Source organism: Aotus nancymaae, unplaced genomic scaffold (assembly GCF_030222135.1).
Source record: "Aotus nancymaae isolate 86718 unplaced genomic scaffold, 86718_ANA_hifiasm-v0.15.2.pri h1tg000002l, whole genome shotgun sequence".
Classification (NCBI taxonomy): Eukaryota; Metazoa; Chordata; class Mammalia; order Primates; family Aotidae; genus Aotus; species Aotus nancymaae.
This window is the reverse complement of record NW_026988413.1, coordinates 7,360,195-7,385,923: the sequence shown is the minus strand read 5'-3', so window position 1 is coordinate 7,385,923 and position 25,729 is coordinate 7,360,195. Positions and strand designations below refer to the sequence as shown.

The following is a 25,729-nucleotide window of genomic DNA, read 5'->3' as shown; positions in this document are numbered from 1 at the left end:
ATGCTGCAGCGGGACTTTGGGGGAGCAGGACTGGGAAAGCCGTCTCACCTCCGCTCTCACTATTCTGTCCACAATGGTCTCCAGTATTTCCAGCTTATTGCACTTTACAACACCTTCAAAATACTGTGAACGGTGCTGAAGGGCCTGGGTCACTGTGATATCTAGGTTATTATATGTTTTCTCAGCAGCAAGATTCTGTAATAAAGCAAGAGAATAAATTGTATCCTTTCACTTTGGTGCACTTCAATGACCAAAATTAGTGAGCTTAAGACAACCTGATTTCTAAAAACTTCAATGTTTACCTGAATTTGGTACCAGTATATATCAGAAGTTCATCCTGGCTTACAACACCCCGTTGGGACTGTTATTTCATCAGCGTTATCAGTCATAAGTAAGGATATCACATTATGAGGTCTACCTTCCTTATGAGGCAACATTGTTAAATTTTGATAGGTATCCTGCCAAAGACTGCCCCCGTTTTTACCCTCCAGTGCTCTCTACCATGCATGAATAAAATCTCCGGCGAGGCGGGCTGACATCTGTAAAGGGTGGTGAGTGCCACAGGGTTGGAGAAGCTGCAGCAATGAACGTTCTCAATGAACTCTGTGGGCCACAAGGCTTCTCCTGGGAAGGCTCTGGAGGACGCATGGGGATCAAGCAACCATGGAGGAAGAACAGGCTTGATGAGCCCCGTGGATCCAGACGCCTCATAGGGCTCTCACTCATTTTAGCGGGTCCCACTCAACCAAAATGCCAATCAGCATATTTCTCGGTGACTATTACATTAAACAGAACAGTATGAAGCAAAGGGTCTGAGACAGCTGCAAAAGAACGTTTAAGGTGGGGTCAGAATTGTGGCAAGAAATGGCGTGCACCCTTGGGGCTATGGCAGTTCCCTTGTCTTCTTTAGAGCCGTGGCTCCCAATCAGTAAGCAGCGGGGTGTACATGGCAAAGGAGCCATGAGTCCATGTGCGCACTGCACACGCGCCCAGAGGGGATAAACCATGCCTCCTACGTGGAAACGACCTTTAAAATACATCCACAGGCTGCGGCGGTGGGGAAAACATGCATGTATTGTAAAGACAAAGGGCTGTAAAATGCTATTCATAATGTTAAAGCAGTGCATATTAAAAGTGCAGTTACTATGGGAGGTCTACAGCATTCTGATAATACACTCACATCCTAAAAGGTTAAAATTATTAAATTAAGAAACGAGAAAAACAAAAACACATTACATGAATGTTTAAAATGCATTCTAGGTGACAGATTGGACAAAAGTAAAATACTTACAATTACATCAAATTTGGAATAAATATCTACAACTTTTCCTAAAAATGAAAAATACATGTTAGAAATATGTCTTAAGGAACAAAAAGAAACTCATTTAAAATCAGTTTTAACTACATAATTACTAAAAATTCAACACTGATAAATAACCTTGTCTATTTTTAAATGGAAAATTAAATGGAGATCATATTTTAATGGACATATGAAAATAACCCAATTAAACATTTTTATTATCATGTGTGCCCCTTGGTGCTGAATTTATTTGCCATATCTAAATTTTCATTTCCCCCACGTATCTCCTATGTCAGGTCATCTCACAATAATTGCACCCTGAGATACACAATTATTTCTGTCCGACTGCTGTGGGCAAACGCACAAACCTGACTCATCCACAACGGGCAGAGCTGATATTCGTCTCTCCACAAATATGTTCAAGGCTTTAATGATGGGAGTGTCTGGGTGTATGAAGGCAATGTTGTGGTACGTTCCTATTCCCAGCTCATCCAGGTTCTGCTTCATGAAGGCAGGCTTTGGCATATCACACATCTAAACAGGAAGAGAAACACAAATGTTCTAGACCCAGAACATACCCTTTTCATGTTCAAATGTCCAGATTGGAATGAAAAACTACATCCAACAAATTAAAGTTAGTTTTTTCTAACAGTCTACCTGGATGTCTGAATTAACATGAGAAAATTATGAAGAACTGTATCTTTTGCTGGAACCAGTTTGTATGTCTATGCTTACATTTAACTACTACAAACTATCACAAAGCATTAACATTGTAACACTTTTTCCTTCTCCTCTTCACTCACTAAAAACGTGTATAGAACAAGGGAAGAACAGGTCTATTTGGGAAATTCAGACCTGTAACCCACCAAGAATTAAATCCCTTATTCTTATTTGTTCACGCTAAATTCCTGGTCCTGCTGTCAGGATTAGGTAATATTTATTAAGAACCCACATACTTCCAAACCCAAAGCATTTGACGGCAGCTGTCTGAGCCACTGCTAAGCTAGTCGCCACACCACCCGCCTCTACATCCTGAATTCTCCTTGGCGGGCTCCAATTCTTGTCTACTGGGAACAAAAAAACAAGCCAGCTGAACAGAATTAAGAGAATCTTTAAAAATTCTTTTCATGGTTGTTTGAAAGGAGGAGGGGTAAGTCAGAAAAGTCTAGGATCATGTTTGAGTATAACAAAATAAGGTCTATGGTTTCAAAAATCCACCTTTTATAAAGGGTATAGTTGATTCCATCCTCCTGGTGTACCTTATAATTATCAGGAAAAGATGAACAATTAGAAGAAACAAAATGTTCAAGTCAAAGAGTTCATCAATATTCAAATCATGAGATCCTAGAAATTTAGAGAAAAAAAAGAAAGACCTATTAGGTCATCCAGTCCATCTCAATATAGGAGAATTCTCTGCTGCATACTATATGCCTAGGCTAATTTTCCAATGTCTTGAAGGGTAATGCTCCTTTTTTTCTCAGAAAATGATCTCACAATTCAGTAAAAATCAGGCTCTGAAATTTCTTTATTTAAATCCATGTATTTTTATCTGAAAACCTTTAGTTAGCTGAATATTCTGGTAGCATGATTCTAATTACCATATTGGCCCAAATATGAGGCAGTACTGGGCAGAGGCAACTTCCTCTCCTTTTTATAGAAGGTAAAAATCCAAAGTAGCTCTGCAAAAGAACGATCTCATGCTTCTACTCCCTCTTGCGCAACAGCACACGGGCAGAAATAGTTTGGGCTTGAGAGTCAGAGAGACTCCCGGGTTTGAAATCTACCATTTCATATCCACGTGACTTGGGGCAGGTTTCCCAGTCAGACGTCTGGTGTGCGCAAGGTGTGCGAACGCCTCCCTCCCAGGGCCCCTGCGTGGAGGACAGCGTCGGGAGTGAGGAGCACTCAGCGGGGATGCTGGCTCTACTCCTCCCCAGCCACGCAACCTTGCAAAGCTACTTAACCTCTCTTAGCTGTATCCGTATAAAATAGGATTAACAAAAATACCTATCTGACAGGGTAGTAGCTAGGATGAGATTTATTATGTAAAGTGCTTAGAACGGTGCCAGACATACAGTAATCAGCTGTCACGATTAATATTATTTAAAAATGATTACTCTAAGGATTAAGTGAGCCGCAGGCCTGGCACATGTGGGCCCTGAACTCACGCTTCCCACTCCATGCTCACTCTGTTCCTATAAAACTTCCACTACTAAAGCGACTGCATTTGGGATGTAAAGGCTGATGAACAATACGGATGCATCCCTAATCCTTTTCTCCTAGATTATCTCCCTTCTTAATCCGCAAACTTTTGTTTTTTGTAAATTACTCTACCTTCTTTCTTAACACAGCATGGTTAAATAAATGCTATTTATATATGGAAACGATTAAAATTTAAGACTAGCTTGATGGACAAGGTATTTCTCTCAATCACTAAGCCCCCTGTGCCGCTGTCAGCAGAAGTGCTTCCTCGAGGCAGCCTCCAGGGGAGGAGCTTCCGCTCCTTCACGCAGCACTGGAATGCTATTTTAGGTCCTTATGTGAAGGCTTGGGGAGGAAAATGGGAAGGCTAATTTGTAGTAGATTTTTAATATCTGTTACATTCTTTAGAAAAAACTCTTCAGATTACCTCTTCAGAACTACTAGGACCTCCTACCGGGTCTATTTGACTGTGACTTATAACCTCAAATTCTGTGCAAGTAATTAAAGGAAAACATAAAAACCTCTTATAAATGTTCTGTCCTTCCAGAGACTCTTATAATGTTTCCAACCAAACAGGCTCAGAGTCCTGGATGACTAGGGAGCCAGCTCACTTCAAGTAGCTGAGAAAATCTACAGGTGATACAAGCCGAATTTGGACCAACACGGTATTTTCTTGCCAAAATTGTATTTGCTTTGGGCTCTTCTATCACTGCTGCAGTTTATTATAAGATAATCTTGAGGACAGTATTTTTTGGAACATGTTTCTAAAACCGTGACACCAATAAAAACAACATAAAGCACTTTTTGCTCTGGATATTGGTTCACTTTATCATGTACAGCAGTCCTTAATTAGACTGACTTCAGATTGCCTTATTTCCCCTCATATGTTGGTGACAAAATGTTTCAATTTAAATAGAGAATGCCGAGTTTTGTTTTTAAAATTATTTTAATACTTGCACCGAAAAGTGACTGCTTTTAAGTTGGAATCAACTTTAAGAATGTACAATCGGATAGAAGTTGAGAAACTGAAGTTTAGAAAAGGAGATCTCAAAACTAACAATTTCTTCTATTGAGGGTAACAGGAGCCGAATTACTTGAAGTACATTATTTAAGTAAATGCAACTGTGTCTTTAGAAACGCTAAAAACTACTTACAAAAAGCTGGAGGAACTTGAGGATTCTTTTGTGGGTAAGTATGTAAAGTGCATTCCCACTGATAGGGTCAATAACGGGCAATCTGTGGATTTTATTTTTGATCAAGGAGTATACAGCATCGAAGAGGCTGTGGGAAAAGTCATCGAAGTTGTTAGGAGGCTTTAAAGAATAATCAGAACACGTTGGACTACCCCTGCCTCAAAGCACTTCCGGTGTTTTTATTATTACAATAACAACAGTGTTTTGGAAGAGTTTTAAATGAGATCTCAGCCAATTTTCCATTTTTCACAATCTATGTTAGCATATCTCAAGTACAAGTGCAAGCTACAAAGCTCTAGAAGAGGAGATTTTTTGTCGTCGTTGTTTTTGAGACCGGGTCTAGCTCTGTTGCCTGCTGTCACAGCTCACGGCAGCCTTGACCTCCCAGGCTCAGGTGATCCTCCCACCTCAGCCTCTTGAGTAGCTGGGACTACAGGCATGCATCACCTTTATTTTTTTGTACACATGGGGTTTTGCCATGTTGCCCAGGCTGCTCTCCAACTCCTGAACTCAAGCATCCACTTGCCACGGCCTCCCACAGTACTGGGATTACAGGCAAGTGCCCTTTTGCCCAGCCAGGAAAAGGAGTTTTTTTTGAGTGCATTTAGTGATTTTATTTGAAAGACAATAAAACCTAAATCCTTGGGAAAGCAAACAGATGCATCCTACTAGCAAGAGAGCACAGCTGTAGCAGCAAGCCCCCTCACTGGTGAGCAGGTGAACTGGCTCCCCTCTGGGCCAGTCTGGCTGATAGATAATGTAGGGTCAACATATCTGTTCTACTTGGTCCCTCTCCTGGGACTGCCAGTAAGAAGGTGGGTATATCTTTTTGTTAGGATTTGGAAATAAAATGAAAATAAATATTTTAATCTTTCCTGTAGTGGACTTGAGTTTGAAAGATGCTTTTACACAAACGTGGAAATGTATCAGAGCCAAACCAGAAGGCTTGGAGAAAAAGGGATGGGCCAGGAGACTACAGAGAAGGTAGCTTACGCTCTGGCCACATCTGAACCAATGTCTAACATACACGGATGTTTAACAGCAGCGTGGAGCAGAGCTGCCAGGGGAGCTGTTTAAATGCGTATTCCTGGGCACTATCCTGATTTAGCAGGTCAGGGGTAAAAGCCCAGGAATCTGCAATTTCAGCATGCCCCCCAGACTGGTTGAGACCTTCATGATAGTTGAGTATGATAGTCCATTATGAATGCTTAGCACCAGCAATGGCTGTGATTTTTCTAGTGTTGCTAAATGTACTGAATGCAGGCAGTGTAGCTGGAAGTGAGGAGACAGGCCCTGTTTAGAATGAAGAACATGTTTCTTTGTTTCTTTCTATCATGGTAATAAAACACATACATCTGAACGAATGTTTTCAAAGAAAAAAAAAACCAAGTTTACCTTGCATCTGGAGATATATTCACTAAAGGCTTAAATGTTTCTTGTAAATAAAGCTCTGTGTTTACGGAAAGAAAATACGCAGTTAGTGACACATTTGGTGTTCGTAATTCTTACATAACTTCAAACCCTTTAGTTTACTGTTAATAGTTTGAATTAAAAACTCAAATCAAAAGAAATTTAATTTGCCTAAAACTCCTGTGTTAATCACAGTTATGGCTACTTTAAACAACTTCCAAACTGTTTTCAGGATGTTGCATTTAAAGAAAAATTAAATGTTAAAAATCAATGTGACGGTAGATATTTATGAAATCCGGAAAAAAAAATCAGGAAATCTGAAAAAAGAGCAATACCAGCAGAGGTCACTAGAATGCTATCAAGTTCTTTTTACTCTCAAGAAATGAAGCAATTATGAAATCTTTTAAAATTAATTTCCATAAGTTACAAGATAAAATCAGCTATAACAAACTTTGTATTTTAAATATTCTTATTATTTTACCAAATTGATGCTCAAAACCTACTTGCATTGTGGGCAAATTTCCAGCATATCAAAATTGTTTTTTTCTAAAGATATCAACTGCAATATTAATTTGCTTTTCCAAGGTTTCTTTTTTTCTGAGATGGAGTCTCGCTCTGTCGCCCAGGCTGGAGTGCAATGGCATGATCTGAGCTCACTGCAACCTCTGCCTCCCGGGTTCAAGCAATTCTCCCACCTCAGCCTCCCAAGTAGCCTGGGACTTACAGGTGCTTACCACCACACTCGGCTATTTTTTTTTTTTTTTTTTTAATTTTTAGTAGAGATGGGGTTTCACCATGTTGTCCAGGCTGGTCTCCAGCTTCTGACCTCAAGTGATCCACCTGCTTCAGCCTCGCAACGTGCTGGGATTACAGGCATGAGGAACCGTGTCCAGACTATTTTTTTTTTTTTTTTTTGAGACAGAGTCTCACTCTGTCACCCAGGCTGGAGTGCAGTGGTGCCATCTTAGCTCACTGCAACCTCTGCCTCCCCAGCTCAAGCGATTCTCCTGCCTCAGCCTCCTGAGTAGCTGGGGCTACAGGTGTGCGTCACTATGCCTGGCTACTTTTTGTATTTTTAGTAGAGACGGGGTTTCACCATGTTGGACAGGCTGGTCTTGAACTCCTGATCTCAAGTGATCATCTGCCTTGGCCTCTCAAAGTGCTGTGATTACAGCTGTGAGCCACCACACCCAGCTTTGCTTTACCAAAGTTTCTATGCAGAAGGCATTTAAGAATATTTGGGCATTATTATTATTACCAAATACCATGTAATGTCAAAACGTAAGTATACTTAAACCTCGGCCTAGCAGTACTTGCACAGTAGAACTGGGTAAGTAGTACCTGTCTTGGTGTTACACAATCACTGTGGAACGGGCCACACAGATTCCATGCCACATTTGTTTAGCTTGGTTTGACAAAGCCGTAATAAACCAAATCTATCACTCAGGGAAACTTCTAAATCATATGGAATTGAAAGGGCCCCGGGGGTGTAAGAGAACTCCAAGATGTGTTCTGATTTCACAGCCAGTTACAAAGGTGGTTTCTCCTATCAAGCATACTATGGGAAGCACAGAACCAAACTCTTCAATTGTGAATTCAAAGTTTTCCTTTAGTTGGCCCCTCCATTTCTACTGGCATTTCCTCGAGCACCCTACAAAGGCTCTGGTGCTGCAGAAGACCGGGTCTGCTGTGATTCCCACCCTGGTCCTCTCCATCAACCTGCCAGGACAAGTCTCAGTGGGACCACCACCTTCACAATCACGAAATGGGACTTTAAAAAAATGGTTCCATGGCAGAAAAGAGTATCATGATTTTACAGGGTGAATTTCAGTGTGACAAACAAAAGAACATGATCTTCAAATCACTCCCATGTTATTTGCTCCAAATCATCTAGTTCGGGGTTCATTTGTCCTAAGTTTCTCCATAATTTGTAAAGAAACAATGATTAGGTTTAAATAAGAACAGACGCTTGCTTTTGTTAAAGTCAGGCATGCCTCTGATGAATTTTTTTTTTTTTTTTTTTTGAGACAGAGTCTCGCTGTGTTGCCAAGGCTGGAGTGCAGTGGCCCAATCTCGGCTCACCGCAACCTCACTGCAAACCCCGGGTTCAAGCAATTCTCCTGCCTCCGACTACCCACTGGCTGGGACTACAGGTGCGAGCCACCACACCCAGCTAATTTTTGTATTTTTAGTAGAGACGGGGTTTCACCATGTTGGCCAGGATGGTCTCGATCTCTTGACCTTGTGATCTACTCGCCTCAGCCTCCCAAAGTGCTGGGATTACAGGCATGAGCCACCACACCCAGCCTCTGATGCATTTTTAAATAAGGCAAACCTCTGAGGGTTAGACTTAGTAGTGAACGGTGGCTCCACTGTAGGCAGTGAGGTGGGGCTTGGTTAGCTCATTCATCTTCACACTCCTGGCCCTAGGATGAGGCCTCGGCTGCTGTAGGTGTCCTATACATGTCTATAGGCAGAATGGACAATACTTATATTGTCCAGCTTCAGTACAGTAGTATACTATCAAAATTAAGGTAGAAATAAAGAGAATGCTTTAAGTAACATTTTATGGAGCAGAGAGAAAAGGATCTGCAAAAGTAAAACATACTTTACATCCTAAGCATGCTTTCCCCATACTAAAAGATTTTTAAATCCAATAGTGCTTACCCCTCCATGTTTCAATTTTATGTTCCTCTAATTCATAAATCTGTACCTGCAAATAAAGAAATTCTTATTTATAAATAAACATAAACATAGAAAAAATATTTATAAAATGAAAACAAAACATAGCTTTCATAATAGCATTTTCTATTCACAATTAGAAAATGAGGTGGCCAGGTGAGCTGGCTCACGCCTGTAATCCCAGCACTTTGGGAGATTGAGGTGGGCAGATCACCTGAGGTCATGAGTTCGAGACCAGCCTGGCCAACACAGTGAGACCTTATCTCTACTAAAAATACAAAAATTAGCCAGGCATAGTAGAGGGCACCTGTAATCCCAGCTACTCGGGAGGCTGAGGCAGAAGAATCACTTGAACCCAGGAAGGGGAGGCTGCGGTGAGCCAAGATGGTGCCACTATACTCCAGCCCAGGTGACAGAGTGAGGTTCTGTCTTAAAAAAAGAAAAAAAAAAGAGAGAGAAAATGAGATGAGATATGGAGAAAAAAATGTATCTGCAAGTATTTTTTTTTTTTTGAGACAAGGTCTCATTCTGTCACCCAGGCTGGATTTGCACAAGTGTGATCATGGCTTACTGCAGCCTCGACGTCCCAGGCTTAAGCAATCCTCCCAACTTAGCCTCCTGAGTAGCTTGGACTACAGATGCATGCCACCATGCCTGGCTAATTTTTGTGGGTCTTTTTTTTTTTTGTAGAGATGGGGTTTCACCATGTTGCCTGGCTGGTCTCAAACTCCTGGGCTCAAGTGATACACCCTCCTTGGCTTCCCAAAGTGCTGGGACTATAGGTGTGAGCCACCACGACTGGCCTGTATCTACATGTATTAAGAAAAGCTTTGGGCTGCATATTTAGATATAACTGCTTTTTAGCAATTTTGATTTCATAATATACTGCTGAGAGTTCTTATATGGGATTTGCTGCATTTTGTAAAAATCTATCAATTCGAAAATCATACTTGTGCTGATTTTGCTAGTTCAAAAGCAGAGATATGATCATTATAAGGAAAGCCAGTATTCACTTGCATAGGTAATAGTTAAGAAATAATACATTTCATGGGAAATAAATATAGGCTATTTACAATGTCTTTGGTAAAACTTCCTGAGTTTATGGTTTTTGTTTTGCTTTGTTTTGTTTGAGATGGAGTCTCCCCTGTCGCTCAGGCTCTAGTACAATGGCGCCATCTTGGCTCACTGCAACCTCTATCTCCCAGGTTCAAGAGATTCTTGTTCCTCAGCTCTGGAGTACCTGGGATTACAGGCACCCGCCACCACATCTAGCTAATTTTTGTATTTTTAGTAGAGATGGTATTTCACCATGCTGGCCAGGCTGGTCTCAAACTCCTGACCTCAAGTGATCCACCCACCTCGGTCTCCCAAAGTGCTGGGATTACAGGCGTGAGTCACTGTGCCCAGCAAGAGCGTGTCATTTTTGTGTTTTATGTAAGAATTTAATTAATGGACAATCCTGAGCATTACACATAAAGCAGTACTAATAGGATTAACTTATACCTTTTAGGTACCCCAAATAGGGCTAAATAGACTATGCAATTCTGTCCTTCCCCACCCTCATGAACAAACAGAAACCAAAAACCCAAAACCAAGCAGGCCGAATCTCAGATATCACGGAGTTAGATGAAGGGTGAAAGTGGGTTTTAAGCTGTGCTCTCTTAGAACCATTGTACCAGGGACCAGAGAGTTCTGCTGCTAAAATCAGCCAGGAGCTGTCTTTTTCTCATTAACAGGAAAATGTCAAAACTGAATTTATTTAATTTTAATGACTCATTTTTTTCTTCTTTAAAATCACAAAGTACATATAATTCTTGATCTGAAATTGCTGGGATAACTGAATTAAGCTCTACCACACCAACAGGCCTGCAGAGGCCAGAGAAACTTACAGAATGTCCAGGTAATAAATATGTAGAATTCTGCTAAGCCAAGGAATTCCAAAAGCTGAATAAAGAATCTATTTCCTTTTATTTTTCCTGAGAATGCCTTCTTTGAGTTTCAAATATACAACTTCCGGTAAAGATAGTTTTATACTGGAGTTCCCTGCACATTATATATATTTGGAAAATCCACCACCACTACCACTCCATACCAAAAAAGAAAAAACCGAAAACATTAAAAATCTGAAAATACACCCATAGATCTATACACATACACAGATACGTACAGCTCCAACTACTGACACAGGTACCGGTGCCACTTACCATCGGTGATTTATAGTATCTGTGCAGTATATTTATGAAATCTGTAATTGTTAGCATTCCTGGAACAAAGAATTGTATGTTAAAAATAAAACTATGAAAACATTAAAAAAATTTCAAATGACAAGTAAGTCTAGAATATATATTAGAAGAGCTTATAAAATATACTTTGAAAATATCAAGCAGAGTTTAATATATTATTTAAGACTATTGATGTGCTAATTGTGTATACTGAACTGGATATACGGATTTAGCTGAAATTAAACCTGATAGTACTATGGAACTAACCACAGAATTTGGCAAATCAATCAGAGAAAACTTATTAATGGATACAAATTTGAAAAAAGAATTGCAGTTACGTGTAAATAATTTTAAATACTTTAAGATAAAGTATTCAATAAGCTTTAGAAACATGATAATTCTGGGCACTTGGATCGTTTCCTGAGAAGCGTTCTAAAAATAATGGTTTTAACAAACAGTTGCCATCAATTGAGTGCTTTTGATGTGCTAGACACTAGGATGAGAGGGATGAGAAAGATGAACTTCTTCCCTGATGAAATTAAAACCCAGAGGCAGACATAACAGATCATTTCAAAATAATGTGAAGAATACTAAGAGAGACAATGTCATTGCCTGCTGTGATTCGTAAGTAACGATGGCATTTAGAGAGTTGTAAAAGTGACACAGCAGTTTTAAGAGTTTAACAGTGGTCTAGCAGAGACATCAGTCATGTTTACATCTTATTTGCCCTATCAAAAAGGTGTGCACCAGCAAGATGGGTGCGGGACCCAGGGATGCCATCTGCCTGGACGGCCCAAAGCGGGGTGCTGGCTCCGATCTGACTGTGGCATCCTATGTGGCTGTGCTCATTGGGCTGGTAAAGACATATAAGCTCTTCAGAGAGCCAAGAAGTTGCTAAATTAAAAGAGATTGAACAACAACAACACTCCATAAAAGTTACAACAGTGTGTTCGCAATGAAGAGGCAAAATACAAAGCACGACCGTATTTTGACCGTACTGACAGCTAGCAGTTCCACCTTCTTACTGAGGATGTGAAAGCAAGGATATTCTTTTTGTTTTCTTGACAGAGTCTCTTGCTCTGTCATCCAGGCTGGAGCACAGTGCAGCGATCATGGCTCACTGAAGCCTTGACCTCCTGGGTGGGCTCAAGTGATCCTCCCACCTCGGCCTCCTGAGTAGCTAATTTTTGTATGTTTTTGTAGAGATGAGGTCTTGCTATGCTGCCCAGCCTGGCCTCGAACTGCTGGGCTCAAGCGATCTCCCTGCTTTGGCCTCCCAAAGTGCTGAGATTACTGGCGTGAGCCACTGTGCCCTGCCAGGAAGAATGTTCTTTAACTTGGAAACATGTTTACTAGGTTGAATTCCAAACCGGCATCTATGAAAGTACTTTAGGCTTTCTGCTGGCAAGGTTCCCACTTCCTCAGGCCCGCGCTCCTTACCTACAAAACTCTGCTTTTTACTCTCCCACAGCGGCGCTGCTCGGACACCATTGGCCACCAAGGCAAAGAAGGCCTTTTTAACCTGAAGAAAAAGAAGAGAAACAAAACATACTTTCAAAGTCCAGGAAGAAAAAGAAAAATATCACCCCCTCAACCTTTTTTTGAGACAGGGTCTCATTCTGTTGCCGGGCAGGAGTGCAGTGGCATGATCTCGGCTGACAGCAACCTCTGCCTCCTGGGTTCAATCGATTCTCTCACCTCAGCCTCTCAAGTAGCTAGGATTACAGGCATGTGCCAGCCACCACGCCCAGCTAATTTTGTATTTTTGGTAGAAACAGAATTTCACCATGTTGTCCAGGTTGATCTCAAACTCCTGACCTCAAGCGATCCACCCGCCTCGGCTGCCCAAAGTATTGTGATTACAGGAGTGAGCCAGCGTGCCTGGCCAGAAAAAAAATCTCTAACATATTTGACCGAGTCTTATCAGTTGTCTTCCGCAATAAGTTTTGTAAGTTTGATAAGCTAAAAATAATGGAATTTATTAACATTAGCAAAAATCCTTTTGTATTACACCTAAAGGCATATAGGGATTAGAAATTATTTTTTGAAATTGAAATAATGCAATTAACTTCTATTTTTTTCTTATTGCATCTGAAGATGCTTGTCTACGTAGATACTTCATATAATTAAAACCATACAAAAGAATTAAACTTCAGCGTCTAATATCTCCTATATGTGGTTATTGATTCACCTGAAAACACTGAAGTTGTATCAAATTACCTGAAATAAACATTTATTTTTAGTATTTTCTTTCCTTTTTTGAGACAGAGTCTTGCCCTGTCACCCAGACTAGAGTGCAGTGGCACGATCCCGGCTCACTGCAACCTCCGCCTCCCAAGTTCAAGTGATTCTCCTGCCTCGGCCTCCTGAGTAGCTGGATTATAGGTGCCCGCCACCACGCCCAGGCAGGCAGATCACAAGGTCAGGAGATCGAAAGCATCCTGGCCAACATGGTGAAACCCCGTCTCTACTAAAAATACAAAAACTAGTCGGGTGTGGTGGCACATGCCTGTAGTGCATGTGTAGAGGCAGGAGAATCGCTTTTATCCGGGACGCGGAGGTTGCAGTGAGCTGAGATCGCGCCACTGCACTCCAGCCTGGTAACAGAGCAAGACTGCATCTCAAAAAAAAAAAAAGTTACATTATGGTGTTGTATATATATATATATTTTTAACTAAGAGAAAATGATTCTCTTCTCACTATTAAAAAAAAAAAACCCTTGTTTGTCAGGCACGGTGGCTCACAAGTGCAAGCCTAGGACTTTGGGAGGCCGAGATGAGTGGATCTCCTGAGGCCAGGAATTCAAGACCAGCCTGGCCAACATGGTGAAACCTCATCTCCACTAAAAATACAAAAATTAGCTGGGTGTCGTGGCACACACCTGTAATCCCAGCTACTCGGGAGGCACAAGGCACAAGAATTGCTTGAACCTGGAAGTGGAGGTTGCAGTGAGCCCAGATCAGGCCACTGCACTCCAGCCTGAGTGACTCTTACCTCAAACAAACAAATGAATGAACAAATGCACAAACAAGCCCTTGTTAAATTAATAATGGGAAGAACTGCAGGAACCTAAGGCAGATGACGTTAGGATTAACAACTCAGCACCTATTTCTTCCTTTATTGTGATACATTTTGCATCATGTGGATTTACTCATGCCTGTACCTAGTTCACCTACAGAAGAGTAGAAGGACTACTGGTGCATCGGGGAGCTCATCAATTATCACATGCATTTTTAAATTTTATTTTATTTTTTCTTGAAACGGAGTCTTACTCTGTCACCAGGCTGGAGTGCAGTGGCGTGATCTTGGCTCACTGCAACCTCTGCCTCCTGGGTTCTAGTAATTTTCCTGCCTCAGTCTCCCAAGTAGCTGGGACTACAGGCATGTGCCACCACACCCAGCTATTTTTTTGTATTTTTAGTAGAGACAGGGTTTCACCATGTTGGCCAGGATAGTCTCGATCTCTTGACCTTGTGATCCACCCACCTAGGCCTCCCAAAGTGTCGGGATTACAGGTGTGAGCTACTGTGGCCTATTTCACGGATTTATTTTAACTGCCTGGCACTGAGTTCTGAATATAGCAGGGATTCTATATATCAGTCAAATGAACTACAAGAGAACGAAGACGAGGAAATGGGAGAGCCGACCCGGTGACGTGGGAGAGCAGCAGTAACTGAGTGGCATCCGCAATCCGATGAGCCGTTCCTCAGTCACGCCTGTGTCAAAGTCACACAAACACTCACACTGCTTTTGTAACTACATGGCATCCAGGGAAGGTGTGCCCATTGAATGGTTTGCTATTTCTACCCTGGGCATGATCATGGTGCTAGAATATATTATAGAAGATACCGCAGAAAAGTCACATGTAAATAGATTCTAAAACACACTGAGTATCTGCTTAGTTTGCTTTTCTAAACTAGTTGGAATAGAAACAGGAAGGGGGCACCTTTTATTATTTTTTTTGAGACAGTGTCTCACTTTGTCACGCAGGCTGAAGTAAAGTGGTGTGACCCTGGTTCACTGTAGTCTCACCGCAACACCCCCCCACCCTGCCCCTGGCTCACACGATTCTCCCACCTCAGCCTTCCAAGCAACTGGGACCCCAGGCACATGACACCATGTCCGGATAATTTTTTTATTGTAGAGGTAGGATCTTGCTATGCTGCCCAGACTGGTCTCAAAACTCCTGGGCTTAAGTGATCCTCCTACCTTGGCCTCCCAAAGTCTTAGGATTACAGGCATGAGCAACTGTGCCTGGTCAAGGGCATCTTTGAAAACCACAAATTGCTGTTTTCTTCAAAATGACAGATTTAGCAGGGAAAATAAATATTAAAAACATTCATGAGGATCATTCATGAAACCCTAAGTAGCCATAGCTATTGAAAAGCTATTCCAGAAAGTTCCAAGTTTGGCACAATGAAATTGTTGAAAACAACTATACGAGTTGTACAAAAGACAGAAACGCTATTTGAGGGCCCTGGAATGCATCAACACAGGGAGGATTCTGGGAGCTACAAATCTTGAGAGAAAAGGAGGATATGAATTGAGCTCCACATTCATTCTGGAATTTTTCTGAGGGCACTTCCCACATCATCCTCACAAAGGTGAATTTCAACAAGAAGCTGAAATTTATCAAGAAGAGTCAAGTGGACCCCAGGTAAGATAAACACAAAGAAAACCATTAAGCATGTCATAGGCAAGATGCTAAAAACCAAAGGTAAAGAGAAAATCAGTCAGAGGGAAAAAGACACATTGGCTTTCAAAAGGGTGCCAATCAGGCTAACAGCCGACTTTCCAGCAGAAACTATGACAGTCAGAAGACAACAGGCTGGGTGTGGTGGCTCACGCCTGTAATCCTAGCACTTTGGGAGGCTGAGGTGGGCGGACTGTCTGAGCTCAGGAGTTTGAGACCAGCCTGGGCAACATGGTGAAACCCTGTCTCTATTAAAATACAAAAAATTAGCTGGGTGTGGTGGCATGTGCCTGTAGTTCCAGCTACTTGGGAGGCTGAGGCAGGAGAATCACTTGAACCTGGGAGGCGGAGGTTGCAATGAGCCAAGATCATGCCACTACACTCCAGCCTGGGAAACAGAGCAAGATTCCATCAGAAAGAAAGAAAGAAAGAAAAGGGAGGGAGGGAGGGAGGGAGGGAGGGAGGGAGGGAGGGAGGGAGGGAGGGAGGGAGGGAGGGAGGGAGGGAGGGAGGGAAGGAAGGAAGGAAGGAAGGAAGGAAGGAAGGAAGGAAGGAAAGAAAGGAAGGTCAAAAGACAACAGAAAGAAAACTTTAAGAGGCTAAAAGAAAAAACCTGCCAACCACGGTTAGAGCATATATCCAGCAAAAACATCCTTCAAAAAGGATTGGCAAAATAAGGTTTTTCAGATAAACAAAGCAGAGAAAATTGTCACTAACCAACCAGGATTAAGAAATACTTAAGACAGGCTGAGCACAGTGGCTCATGCCTGTAGTCTCAGCACTTTGGGAGGCTGAGGCGGGCCGATCACTTGAGGTCAGGAGTTCAAGATCAGCCTGGCCAATGTGGTGAAACCCCATCTGTACTAAAAATACAAAAATGAGCCAGGTGTGGTGGTGCACACTGGTAATCCCAGCTACTTGGGAGATTGACGCAGGAGAATCGCGTGAACCAGGGAGGTGGAGGTTGCAGTGAGCTGAGACAGCGCCATTGAACTCCAGCTTGGGTGACAGAGCAGGACTCCGTCTCAAAAAAAAAAAAGAAATACTTAAGGGAGTCCTTTACACTGAAGGAAAGATTCTAGACCTGCATAGAACCATAGGGGGGAATAAAGAGCACAGGAGAGACAGAGATGCAGGTAAATATAAATCAATACTGCTTAAAGCCAGAGCAATGATATCCTGTGGGATTCCTAACTTACATAGAAGCAAAATATATAACAGTAGCACATAGGGTAGGAGAGGGTTTAACTTTTGTGCACATTTTTTGCATTGTTTGGGAAATGGTAAAAGTATTATTAAAAGATGGAGAGTAGTAAGTCAAAGATGCTTTGAAATCTGTAAGGTGGCCTCTGAAAGATTAACAAAAGAGTGTATAATTAACTTCACATGTTCTCAACTCATCTGTGGGAGCTAAAAATGAAAATAACTGAATTCATGGAGATAGAAGAATGACAGTCATCAGAGGCTGGGGAGGGCAGTGAGGGTGGGCAGGGGAGGAAGTGTGGACACTTCATGGATAAATACAGTTGGATAGAATGAATAATACCCAGCATTTGAGGAAACAACAGGGTGACTACAGTCAACAATAATTTACTGTTTATTTAAAAATAACCAGAAGAGCATAATTGGGATGTACGTAATGTAAAGAGATGATAAGTACTTGAGGTACGGATACCCCATTTATCCCGATGTGATTATTACACATTGCATGCCTGTATCAACATATTTCATGCACCCCACAAGTATATACACAGACTATGTACCCACAAAAATGAATAGAGAATGTATAACTAAAAGGCCAGCATAGGAGAAAAATGTATGAAACATAGTTTGTTAAATCGAGTGAAGATGAGAAGGAATAAAAGAACAAATCAATAGAAAAAATAAACACATAGCAAAATGGTGGACAAACCTAACTATAGCAGTAATTGCACGAAATGAAAATGGACTACGCAGTAATCAAATGCTGTTTTAGGCATTTATTTAATGGTTTAATTGCAACTGTCAAGAAAGTAAATGAATCTTGTATATGACCTAAGTCCTGGGATCCTATCAAGGAACTGCCTTTCTCTAATAAGTGCGTGTGAGTCCAATGGATCTAAACCATAGATGAGACCATGTGAGAGCCAAACAAGGAGGCCTTCCTTTAGCAGACAAATTTCTAGAAGCCTCTGGAAGAGACTACTGTACTCAGCTTCAAGACATAAATGACTGAGCACAGTGGACATCTACTGACAAGAATCTCTGGCCAAATGGTGCAGTAATTAAAAAAACCCAAGGACAAATATTGTTATTAGCTTAGTTTGTATTTTGACAATTTGATATTTAACATTTGTACCTTGTACAAATGATCACACATAGATCCAACAGATTTTAACGGACATTTTTACACTATAGTTTTACACTACTTTACACTATAGTATGAAAATGTCAAGCTTAAAAGAATGATACCAACAAAAGCAAGGGTTTAATCTTAACACTCAAATATAATGACTGTTACTTCAGAATCAGAAAAAAACATTCTGCTTCCCCATGATAAATTCTCAGACTAATCTGCGACGAAAGCATTTAGCCCCAGACATGCTGCAGCTACTGTTCACAGTGAGGCCACTGTGAAGCACGTGAACAGGAAATAACTGCATTTAACACCAATTCTTAAGGTGGCAAATACCCATATGGAAACTATATAGGGTAATAATATAGATGTTAGAAACTGATCACATGTGCTGAACCAAGTTAATTCTGAAATAAAGGACATTGAGCTGCATGGCCAAGGGCAAGGAGGGATGGAGGGATGGAGGGAGGGAGGGATGGATGGAAGGAGGGAGGGAGAGATGGAGGGAGGGAGGCATGGAGGGAGGGAGGCATGGAGGGAGGGAAGGAGGGAGGGAGGGACAGAGGGATGGAGGGAGGGATGGAGGGAGAGAGGGATGAATGAATGAATGACAGGGTCTCACTCTGTTGCCCAGGCTGGCATGCAGTGGCAGGAACACGGCTCACTGCAGTCTCAACCTCCTGGGCTCAAGTGATCCTCCCACCTAAGCCTCCTGAGTAGCTGGGATCACAGGTGCACACCGCCACAGCCAGCTTCTTTTTTTATTCTTTATAGAGACAGGGTCCCACTACGTTGCCCAGGCTGGTCTTGAACTCCTGAACTCAAGTGATCCTCCTGCCTCTGCCTCCCAAAGTGCTAGGAATGACCGGGGTGAGCCACCTCACCCAGTCCAATGGCCAGGTTTATAGAGAGAAAAGCCCCAGAAAAGCAGCAGTTGAATGGCAAAGAGAATGTTCAGAATTTAATGTGAAAAGCGGTATTTCTTCTGCAACAGAAGGTAAAACAACCAAGGCTCTCGGGAGCACATGGAGTGAATTCAGAGGCCATCCCGGTTCTTGTCCATGAGCTAAAGTGCTACACCTACTGGACTTCAACTTCTCGTTTCCACGTCAAATGTGTATCCCTACGGAACAACGACACTGCTTCATGTCCCAAACTGAAATAACATGCACAGCAGCTCATTTTGTTTTCCTGATGGCCTCAAGCACCAAGACCTTCCCGCAGGCTCCTCGACCCCTGCCAGCTGTGTGGTGGCCACTCAGTCACTTAACCTGCTGTCAGCCTCAATTTTCTGTTATAAAATGGGGCTAATGGATGATATTTCCTCACAGTTGTAGTGTGTGGATTGAATGGGCTTGTGTTTGAAGATATTCGGTATAGTACTCAGTACTAACAGCCAAGAAGAACAAATGCTTAAAATTTCCACCCTATACTGGCCAAACCAGAAGCCAACAGATATTTAATATATATATTTTTCATTTTGGAGACAGGGTCTCACTCTGTTGCCCAGGCTGGAGTATAGTGGTATGATCATGGCTCACTGCAGCTCGACCTCATAGGCTCAAGTGATCCTTCTGCCTCAGTCTCCTGAGTAGCTGGGATCACAGGCACATGCCACCATGCTCAGCTAAATTTTAAATCTTTTTGTAGAGATGGGGTCTTGCCATGTTGCCCAGGCTGGTCTCAAATTCTGGGCCTCAAGTGATCCTCCTGCTTTGGCCTCCCAAAGTGCTGGGATGAAAGATTTATTCTTTTAATTTCACACACATATACCATAGATTTCCACAAGTCACTGAGGAAATTTCAATTCCATCCTTCAAAGATCTCATATGATATTCCAGACGGACAAGATACTCATACAGTGCCTTAAAGAGGAGTGTCCTAGGCGCGCTCAGGGAGGAGCCTGACGCTTTTGTCGTTTTGCTGACCTTCTTCTAAAATGTGGCTTTTTCTTTTTTTGCTTTTTAGAGACTGGGTTTCTCCATGTTGGTCAGGTTGGTCTCGAACTCCTGACCTCAGGTGATCTGCCTGCCTCAGCTTCCCAAAGTGCTAGGATTACAGGCGTGAGCCACCGTGCCCGGCTTTACAACGTGGCTTCCTTAAGAACATGTGCACAGAGCTGCTTATAAAGCAATTTAAAATTATACTTAGAAAATGCTTCATAATTATAGATGGCACAGGGTGTTCCAATTAACCAATAAACAGGATACAAAGAGGACTAACACAATCTAGTGCTAATTCGCAGGAAAAAACCTCTCAGGGGTCTTGAGTACCTTTGCAAATTTCTTTCCATTCAACTGATATGCAATTTGCTCAAACTACTATTAATGTTAAAATTTACATTTTAATAGGATTTTCAAACAAGCAAATGTGAAAATTAGATAAGTAAAGATGGGAAATAAAATCTTAATAGAGAGAGAAGTTTTTAGAACAGTGAGCAGGCCCAAGCTGCTCTACGAGCCTCTGGCAGTCTACGCCAAGGAGCACATCTGTGTCCCCAGAACGGGAAGCTGCTCCTCTGATGCCTCACTGCTTCCTACAGTTTCACTCTGATTTTCAGTCATTCAGTTGATTGAGAAGCTTTTAAAATTAATGCTGATATCTACTGCATCAAGAAGGGCCCAGCTTTTTTTTTTTTTTTTTTTTTTTTTTTGAGACAGAGTCTCGCTCTCTTTTCCACGTTGGAGTGCAGTGGTGTGATCGCGGCTCACTGCAACCTCCACCTCCTGGATTCAAGCAATTCTCCTGCCTCAGCCTCCGGAGTAGCTGGGATTACAGGCGTGTGCCAACACACCCAGCCTAATTTTTTGTAATTTTAGTACAGACGGGGTTTCACTGTGTTAGCCAGGATGGTCTTGATCTCCTGACCTCATGATCCACCCGCCTTGGCCTCCTAAAGTGCTGGGGATTACAGGTGTGAGCCACTGCGCCTGGCCTGGGTCCAGCTTCTTAAATATGGTCCTCAAGGAGAGGGATCCAAGATGGCTGAATAGGAACAGCTCTGGAGTGCAGTCCTCAGCGAGAACAATGCAGAGGGTGAGTGATCACCACATTTCCAAACAAGTTTTTACTGCCCACAGACCAGGAGATTCCTGGGCTGAAAAGCACCATGAGTTTCCAGCACAGCTGTTTCAGCTGGTGCAGCGGGTCTCCGCACAAAAACTCACACAAATCTGGGCGGCTGTTTCAACTGGCGCCTGGAATGCCTGGGAGACAGAGCCACCCACTCAACTGAAAAAAAAGGGGCTGAAACAGAGTCAGGTGATGTGGCTCTGCGGGTCCCACCCCCACAAAGACCAGCAATCTGAAACGCTCTAGATTGACAGTTTTGAAGCAAGCGCAGCTGGACCACGGACAGTCCAGCTTTGTGCCATTACTGAGGCAGTCCACCACTACCAAGGCAGTCCACCATTACCGAGGCAGTCCACCATTATGGAGGCAGTCCGCCATTACAGAGGCAGTCCACAATTACTGAGGCAACCACCATTACCAAGGCAGTTCTAACTATACCTCTATAAACAAAACCGCAAGGAAGTTCTAACAGCAGCTGGGCAGAGCTGATGGCAGCTCAGCAATGACTCTGCTGGCAGATTGTGACTAGGCAACCTCCTTGCAGGGCAAGGCATCTCTGAAAAAAGGCAGCAGCGCATAAGGAACTTCTAAATAAAGCCCCACCTTCCCAGGACAGAGCACCTGGGAAAAAAGGTGGTTATGAGTTCCGCTGCAGCGGACTTAAATGCACCTGCCCAGCAGCTTTGAACGGAGTAATGGAGCTCACAGCTTTACTTCAGCTCCTATAACGGACAGACTGTCTCCTCAAGCAGCTCCCTAACCCCCGTATATCCAAAGAGTCACCTCATAAAGGAGAGCTCAGACTGACATCTGGTGGGTATCCTTCTGGGACTAAGATAACAGAAGAAGAAACTGGCAGCAACCCTTACTGTTCTGCAGCCGCTGCAGGTGATCTCCAGGCAAGCAGGGGCTGGAGTGGACCTCCAGCAGTCCTAGAGCAGAGGGTCCTGACTATTAGAAGGAAAACTAAAAAACAGAAAGAAATACTTCATCATCAACAAAAAGGACACCCACTCAGAGAACCCATCCGAAAGTCACCAACTACAAAGACCCCAGGTAAATAAATCCACAAAGATGGGAAGAAACCAGCGCAAAAATGATGAACACACCCAAAGCCAGAACGCCTCTCCTCCTCCAAGGGATCACAACTCCTCACCAGCAAGGGAACAAGGTAGGATGGAGAATGAGTCTGATGAATTGACAGAAACAGGCTTCAGAACGTGGGTAATAAACTTCTCTGAGCTAAAAGAACATGTTCTAACTCAATACAAAGAAACTAAGAACTTTGAAAAAAGGTTTGACAAAATGCTAATGAGAAAAACAGCTTAGAGAAAAATATAAATGAACTGATGGTGCTGAAAACACACAACCCGAGAACTTTGCAAAGCATACACAAGTCTCAATAGCAGAATCGACCAAGCAGAAGAAAGGATATCAGAGATTGAAGATCAACTCAATGAAATAAAACGTGAAGGCAAGATTAGAGAAAAAAGGGTGAAAAGAAATGAACAACACCTCCAAGAAATATGGGATTATGTGAAAAGACCTAATCTACGTTTAATAGGTGTACTTGAATGTGACGGAGAGAATGAATCCAAGCTAGAAAAACACTCTTCCGGATATTATCCAGGAAAACTTCCCCAACCTAGCAAGGGGGGTCAATATTCAAATCCAGGAAATACAGAGAACACCACAAAGATATTCCTCAAGAAGAGCAACCCCAAGGCACATAATCATCAGATTCACCAGGGTTTAAATGAAGGAAAAAATGCTAAGGGCAGCCAGAGAGAAAGGTCGGATTACCCACAAAGGGAAGCCCACCAGACACACAGCAGATCTCTTGGCAGAAACCCTACAAGCCAGAAAAGAGTGGGGGCCAATATTCAACATCCTTAAAGAAAAGAACTTTCAATCTAGAATGTCATATCCAGCCAAACTAAGCATCATAAGTGAAGGAGAAATAAAATCCTTTATGAACAAGCAATTGCTCAGAGATTTCATCACCATCAGCCTGCCTTACAAGAGCTCCTGAAAGAAGCACTAAACATAGAAAGGAACAACCAGTACCAGCCACTCCAAAAACATACCGAATGGTAAAGAGCATTGACACAATGAAGGAACTGTGTCAACTAATGTGCAAAACAACCAGCTAGCATCAAAATAGTGGGATCAAATTCACACATAACAATATTAACCTTAAATGTAAATGGGCTAAATGCCCCAATCAAAAGACACAGACTGGCAAATTGGATAAAAGTCAAGACCCATCGGTGTGCTGCATCCAGGAAACCCATCTCATGTGCAAGGACACACATAGGCTCAAAATAAAGGGATGGAGGATGATTTACCAAACAAATGGAGAGTAAAAAAAACCCAGGAGTTGCAATCCTAGTCTCTGATAAAATAGACTTTAAACAAACAAAGATCAAAAGAGACAAAGAAAGGCATTACATAATGGTAAAAGGATCAATGCAACAAGAAGAGTTAATGATCCTAAATATACACGCACCCAATACAGGAGCACCCAGATACATAAAGCAAGTTCTTAATGACCTACAAAGATATCTAGACTCCCACACAATAACAGTGGGAGACTTTAACGCTCCAGTGTCAATATTAGACAGATCAACAAGACAGAAAATTAACAAGGATATCCAGGACTTGAACTCAGGTCTGGACTAAGCAAACCTAATATACATCTACAGAACTCTTCACCACAAATCCAAAGAATATACATTCTTCTCAGCACCACATCAGACTTACTCTAAAATTGACCACATAATTGGAAGTAAATCACTCCTCAGCAAATGCAAAATAACGGAAATCATAACAAACAGTCTCTCAGACCACAGTGCAATCAAATTAGAACTCAGGATTAAGAAACTAACTCAGAACCGCACAACTTCATGGAAACTGAACAACTGGCTCTTGAATGTTGACTGGATAAATGATGAAATGAAGGCAGAAATAAAGATGGTCTTCAAAACCAACGAGAATGAAGACACAATGTACCAGAATTTCTGGGACACATTTAAAGCAGTGTCTAGAGGAAAATATATAGCAATAAATACCCACATGAGAAGCAAGGAAAGATCTAAAATTGACACTCTATCATCAAAATTGAAAGAGCTAGAGGAGCAAGATCAAAAAAACTTAAAAGCTAGCAGAAGACAAGAAATAACTAAGATCAGAGCAGAACTGAAGGAGATGGAGACACAAAAAACCCTTCAAAAAATCAATAAATCCAGGAGCTGTTTTTTTGAAAAGATCAACAAAATAGACCACCAGCCACATTAATAAAAAGGAAAAGAGAGATGAATCAAATAGATGCAATAAAAAATGATAAAGAGGATATCACCACAGAGTCCACAGAAATAAAAACCACTATCAGAGATTACTACAAACAACTCTATGCACATAAACTAGTAAACCTGGAAAAAAAAGATAAATTCCTGGACACTTGCACCCTCACAAGACTAAACCAGAAAGAAGTCGAAACCCTAAATAGACCAATAACAAGGGTTGAAGTTGAGGCAGCAATTAATAGCCTACCAACCAAAAAAAGCCCAAGTCCAGATGGGATCACAGTCGAATTCTATCAGACATACAAAGAGGAGCTGGTACCACTCCTTCTGAAACTATTCCACACGATCCAAAAAGAAGGAATCCTTCCCAAATCATTTTATGAAACCAACATCATCCTGATACCAAAACCCAGCAGAGACTCAACAAAAAAAGAAAACTTTAGGCCAATATCCATGATGAACATAGACGCAAAAATCTTCAATAAAATACTGGCAAACTGATTGCAACAGCACATCAAAAAGCTTATCCATCACGATCAAGTAGGCTTCATCCTGGGGATGCAAGGCTGGTTCAACATACCCAAGTCTATAAATATAATTCACCACATAAACAGAACCAAAGACAAAAACCAGATGATTATCTCAATAGATGCAGAGAAGGCCTTTGACAAAATTCAACAGCCCTTTATGCTAAAAACTTTCAATAAACTAGGTATTGATGGAATGTTATCTCAAAATAATAAAAGCTATTTATGACAAACCCACAGCCAATATCATACTGAATGGGCAAAAACTGGAAGCATTCCCTTTGAAATCTAGCACTAGAGAAGGATGCCCTCTCTCACCACTCCTACTCAATATAGTATTGGAAGTTCTAGCCAGAGCAATCAGGCAAGAAAAAGAAATAAAGGGTATTTAATGAGGAAAAGAGGAAGTCAAATTGTCTCTATTTGCAGATGACATGATTGTATATTTAGAAGACCCCATCATCTCAGCCCAAAATCTCCTTAAACTGATAAGCAACTTCAGCAAAACTTCAGGATAGAAAATCAATGTGCAGAAATCACAAGCATTTCTATACACCAATAACAGACTTAAAGAGAGCCAAATCAAGAACGAACTGCCATTCACAATTGCTACAAAGAGAATAAAATACCTAGGAATACAACTAACAGAGGATGTAAAGGACCTCTTCAAGGAGAACTACAAACCACTGCTCAAGGAAATAAAAGAGGAGACAAAGAGATGGAGAAATATTCCATGCTCGTGGTTAGGAAGAATCAATATTGTGAAAATGGCCATACTGCCCAAAGTA

At 41.8% G+C, this 25,729-nt stretch overlaps 1 protein-coding gene across 11 annotated transcripts in view; it reads right to left on the bottom strand.

The window, feature by feature from the left end:
* PRKAG2 (protein kinase AMP-activated non-catalytic subunit gamma 2) overlaps positions 1-25,729 on the bottom strand; it is a 334,310-nt gene that overhangs the window by 7,985 nt on the left and 300,596 nt on the right. For all 11 annotated transcript variants that reach the window (XM_064369721.1, XM_064369743.1, XM_064369769.1 and 8 more), the window contains 8 exons: positions 12,450-12,531; positions 10,992-11,050; positions 8,773-8,818; positions 6,091-6,145; positions 4,657-4,783; positions 1,669-1,834; positions 1,292-1,329; positions 49-195 (listed from right to left, as the gene is read on the bottom strand). In XM_064369721.1, coding sequence (XP_064225791.1) covers positions 49-195; positions 1,292-1,329; positions 1,669-1,834; positions 4,657-4,783; positions 6,091-6,145; positions 8,773-8,818; positions 10,992-11,050; positions 12,450-12,531 — 720 coding nt within the window. The remainder of the gene's footprint in view (positions 1-48; positions 196-1,291; positions 1,330-1,668; positions 1,835-4,656; positions 4,784-6,090; positions 6,146-8,772; positions 8,819-10,991; positions 11,051-12,449; positions 12,532-25,729) is intronic.